The sequence below is a fragment of the Penaeus chinensis genome, chromosome 39 (assembly GCF_019202785.1).
Source record: "Penaeus chinensis breed Huanghai No. 1 chromosome 39, ASM1920278v2, whole genome shotgun sequence".
Lineage (NCBI taxonomy): Eukaryota > Metazoa > Arthropoda > Malacostraca > Decapoda > Penaeidae > Penaeus > Penaeus chinensis.
In genome coordinates, this window is record NC_061857.1 from 19558296 (window position 1) to 19563295 (window position 5000).

The 5000-nt window shown below is 32.5% G+C and overlaps 1 protein-coding gene across 15 annotated transcripts in view; it reads left to right on the forward strand.

The window, feature by feature from the left end:
* LOC125046924 (protein scribble homolog) overlaps window positions 1-5000 on the forward strand; it is a 98289-nt gene that overhangs the window by 4615 nt on the left and 88674 nt on the right. For all 15 annotated transcript variants that reach the window (XM_047644932.1, XM_047644940.1, XM_047644934.1 and 12 more), the window contains exons 4-7: window positions 633-766; window positions 927-1038; window positions 1171-1267; window positions 2226-2301. In XM_047644932.1, coding sequence (XP_047500888.1) covers window positions 633-766; window positions 927-1038; window positions 1171-1267; window positions 2226-2301 — 419 coding nt within the window. The remainder of the gene's footprint in view (window positions 1-632; window positions 767-926; window positions 1039-1170; window positions 1268-2225; window positions 2302-5000) is intronic.

The window sequence follows — 5000 nt, forward strand, 5'->3', positions numbered from 1 at the left end:
GTATTACATATATGTGTTACATATATGTATTACATATATGTATTTCATATATGTATTTCATATATGTATTTCATATATGTATTTCATATATGTATTACATATGTGTATTACATATGTGTATTACATATATGTATGTATTATATATATGTATGTATTATATATATATGTATGTATTATATACATATATACGTATATACCTATATACCTATATACCTATATACCTATATACCTATATACCTATATACCTATATACCTATATACCTATATACCTATATACCTATATACCTATATACCTATATACCTATATACCTATATACCTATATACCTATATACCTATATACCTATATACCTATATACCTATATACCTATATACCTATATACCTATATACCTATATACCTATATACCTATATACCTATATACCTATATACCTATATACATATATACATATATACATATATACATATATACATATATACATATATACATATATATATATATATATATATATATATATATATATATATATATATATATATAATAGCAATGGTTTTAGCATTTTTCATTTCTGCTTGAAATGAAGAAGTTGAAAAAGTTTATTATATTTAGTGTAAATTTACCTTTTTACTTTCAGATGCGAAAACCTGCAGGAGCTCATCCTGACAGAAAATCTGCTTACAGAGCTCCCAGATACTATAGGCAATCTCACAAGACTCACAAATCTTAATGTTGACCGTAACAGATTAAGTGATCTTCCCCCACAAATTGGTGAGTATTATCGTACTCATTTACAGAGCAAGGGAAAGAACCGCAGATAATATTTATGGCCAAATTGTGTTTTGTTCACCGGTTGGTGTTTTATTTGCAGTTTTATCATAATAATATCTTTGAGAGTATGTGAGTCATAACCCCTGCTGTTTTGCTTTAGGGAAACTGGTCAACTTGGGGGTTTTGTCTCTCCGGGACAATCGCCTGCAGTATCTTCCACCAGAGACAGGCAACTGCCGTGAGCTTCATGTCCTCGACGTTTCTGGCAATCGGTAAGCCATACATAAGGGTTTCACTATCTGATTGATAATTGATAAGTTGCCAATTTATGCGATATGTCAGTGTGATTGATTTTTTTTTTTTCAGATAAACAGGTTTAAAATTTGAATTTGCTGTATTTTCAGGTTACAGTACTTGCCCCTGACTATCACAGCTCTTAACCTGAAAGCAGTATGGTTGAGTGAGAATCAAGCCCAACCAATGCTTAACTTTCAGACTGAGGTAAGAAATGGTCTTCATGTTTCTCTCCCGCCCATTCTTTCTTCTTTTTCTCGTTTTCTTGCTTGTTTCTCTTCTTTCCAACTCCTCTTCCCTTCCTGTCTTTTACCAATTTGAGAACTGAAGCAACATTTTCTTTTATTTCACTTACATAGTTCCTTCTTTCCTTCCCTTTTAAAAGCAGAAATTATATTATAGATGACCTTTTCTTTCTTTCTCTGACTTGACAACACCCTTTTTCTGTCCCTTTTGAAGAGGGACACCATTAGGGGTGACAGCAGAAAGCCTTGGATCCCTCTTCAGTTTCCCAAGAAGTCTCCAAATGTGCTAGATAAGAATGTAGCAGAAAATGCTTTGCAAGAAAAATAATCCATAACAGGCTAATGAAATTAAACTGAAATAATAACCTTGGCCTGGAAATTCTTGCTTGTCAAATAATAATATTTGACAAAATCTCTAAATATGCTACAGTAGTAGGATATGGAAAATCTCAGGGCAAAGGAACTGGTAAACTGGTATACTATAGGCTAAATACCTTCTCAACATGAACATTTCTTGTTTCAGAATTAATAAGTGGTTATTGTGTATTCTTTAAAACTTGTCAACTTATTCAGTAGCAATGCAATATACCAGTTCTGTCAGAGTTAGTGAGGTCCCTATCATGCTTGTGTTAATAAAACCAATTTGCCAGTGATATCATGTACCTGTTATAGTTCTGAGTCTGATCTAAATCTTAATACCCACCCCACATGGCTTCAAAACCTCTCTAAGACTGCTAAGACACATTGCACTCACCATTAGGATCATGGGATGGGGACATCTCTAGACAGATGAAGTAGCATTATTGATGTCCTTTTCTTTCTTTCTCATAATTTCCTTAATCTTGATTTTCCTGTTGAAACTGGGAAAAATTGTCACTGATATCCTGCTGCCATTGCTAACAGTAAGCCTCTATGTGCAGGTGGACGAAGTCTCTGGCCAGGAGGTGTTGACGTGCTTCCTTCTCCCGCAGCAGGAGTACCAGCATGAGAGTCTTGGTAAGGTTCACCAGCCACAGTTAGTCACATTCTATCAATATGAGATCTTGATCATATATGGAATGAGATGGTTTGGTGATGTGTGTGTTGATTCTCTTGTTTTTCTTGAATTTTTATTTGTATTTATTTGTCTCTCTTTTCTTTTTATTCTCTTTTCTTTTTCTTTAGCAGAATTTATAATTGTAACAGGACATCAGTACCATTATTTACATAAGCTTACAATTTTTTTTTTAAGGTTTCAAAAGTCAATTAACACATTCAAATTTTAGTATGTTTCAGTATAGTATATCATTTGTGTCTTGAAAAATTAACTTTTCAGATCAATAGGAATTTGTCATTCAGTATTTTTTGTTCATATTTTTTTAAGAAATATTTTTTTTTGTCATATTTAAGACCAAAGGGTCATGCAGTGAATTAAAGGATTTTGATTTCAGATTTTTGTTGTTGCTGTTGGTAATTTTTTAATTAACAATTTTTGTTGTTGACTTGTCCATAGCTTTTATTAAACTATTTGTGAAAAATAAGATGGTCCTTCACAGTTGCATGGTCGTGTCCATAATTATTTTGATTATGAAGTGTTTTAGAGAGCAGTTTAATGTACAGTTTATTTATTTATTATTTTTAAATCAGTATTAGTTTATTTTACATGTATTTATTTTATTCTGTATCCCCAATTGTGGAATGGACTTGTTTTACCTTTATACAGAAAGGCCCAGTGTTATTTTTGGCTCAGGGACTTCATGTTCCTTTTTGTATGACATGATGTTTGGTCAATTTATATTTTGGCTTTGATGATTACATCACCAAATTAGTGTACTATGGCACCTTATCTGTAAACACTAACAAACATGGCGAGCTGTTGACAGTCGCAGATGTTCTGATATTTCAAAAACTGGATTTTTTAGTTTGATATAAATGTGATTCTCTGAAAGACATTCTCTTGAAGCCACACATAAACATGTTACATTATAAATGTCTGTGGCTGCCTCTTCCCCTCCCCCAAGCTTTTTCTTTTTTTCTAATAGACATTTGTTAGAAGAGGTAAAGTAAATTAAGTGATGCTGTGATGTAGGGTACTTAATGTTTGTTTTAGGTATCATAGTATGTTATTTCTTTCTCTCTCCCTCTCTCTCCCTGTCTCCCTGTCTCTCTATTTTTTTTTTTTTTTTTTTTTTTGAAGTTAATGAGCATGAACTAGTATGGTATTACCCCCTATTTGCATGCAACTAATATTGATAACTTTCGACTAACTTTTGATTGACCCCCTTTTTTCCTATTTATTCCTTCATTTTTAATATATATTTATATATACAGTACATTTTTTTCTTTATTTTTTTTGTGCTTGAGGATGTGCCTAATGATAATAGTCTTAAACACTCATCCCCCATTTAGTCATTGATAAAGATAGTAAAATTATCCTTCATTGCTTTCATTATGAATCTGAATACAGTCAAGTGAGACATGTACATTTTTAAGGGAGGAGTTTGAGTCAGTTTACTTAAGTATATGTTGAATTTTCATTTAATTGAGATTTCCAATTCATAGATTTCTAGAAAATAGATCAGAGTTTTGAGGCCAGCAATGGCGATTAAAAGTTACAAATTGGTGTCTCGCGTACGTCAGACAAGGCCTGGATATTCTGCGCTTGGGTTGATAAAAACAAATGTATATCCTTTTATATATTTATTTTATGCTTTGAGAAAAAAAAAATTTTTTATAAAAAATAAATAAAAAATAAAAAACATCTGTCCAGGTTCAGGAACCCAGAGTCATTTGAGATGTACACTGAGACACTTGTGCCTTTATTTTCTTATATGTTTTTGCAGCCAGTGTTGTGTACAGCCTGCCACCAACTGTCTGTATATCCTGTCTGTATATGTCTGTCTGTTGTATCAGTCAGAACTTGGTATGAATGAAAGGTGTGATGAATGAGAGGGTCATTGGAATCAGATGCAGCAATTCCAAGATAGTGCTAATAAATTCTCCTTACCAAGGTTCTGTTGATAGCACCATAACATCAGGGCTTCAACCTTAAGAACCAGTTTAGCACTATCTGCTGTTGATTTTTTCATGAATAAATTTATTTATTTATATTTTGCTAAAGCTGGTTGAAATGGGGAAGCAAACTCTCATGATGCTTTTAGTATATTTATTATTATACATGTAAAAAACATTTCTGCTATTTTGCACAACTGACAGTTTGATTCCCCTTTTGATAAAGGTAGCTGTTTTGAGCCATAAGTAGATTTTCCATAAGGCTTTTTTTCCCTTTGTTGCAGAAGAATATTAAACCTTATAGAAATTTCTGTGTTGAGGCTCACTATGGCTTTTGCTCTGCCTTATTATTTTTTCTTTTTATGTACATCTCACTTTGATGATACTTTTTGCATATAAATTTTTCTTTGTATTTCTATTTTAAAATATTTTTCCACTTGGCCTCTAAATTTTTAAAGATCCATCTTTATCATACTATACAAACATATTTCAAGCATATGCATTATATCCGACATTTCTGCACATTTTGAAATGAATTTGCACTCCTCATTGGCTTCCTATGGCTGGGTATGGTGGACAATCCTTGCCTTCCTCTTAACCTTTCCAGACTTCCTTTGTCTTACCTTTGAGTATTCCTTTCCTCCTTGCTGCACCCTTTCTTTCTTCTCTCTCTTAACACATCGTCCTTGCCAACCTACATTTGC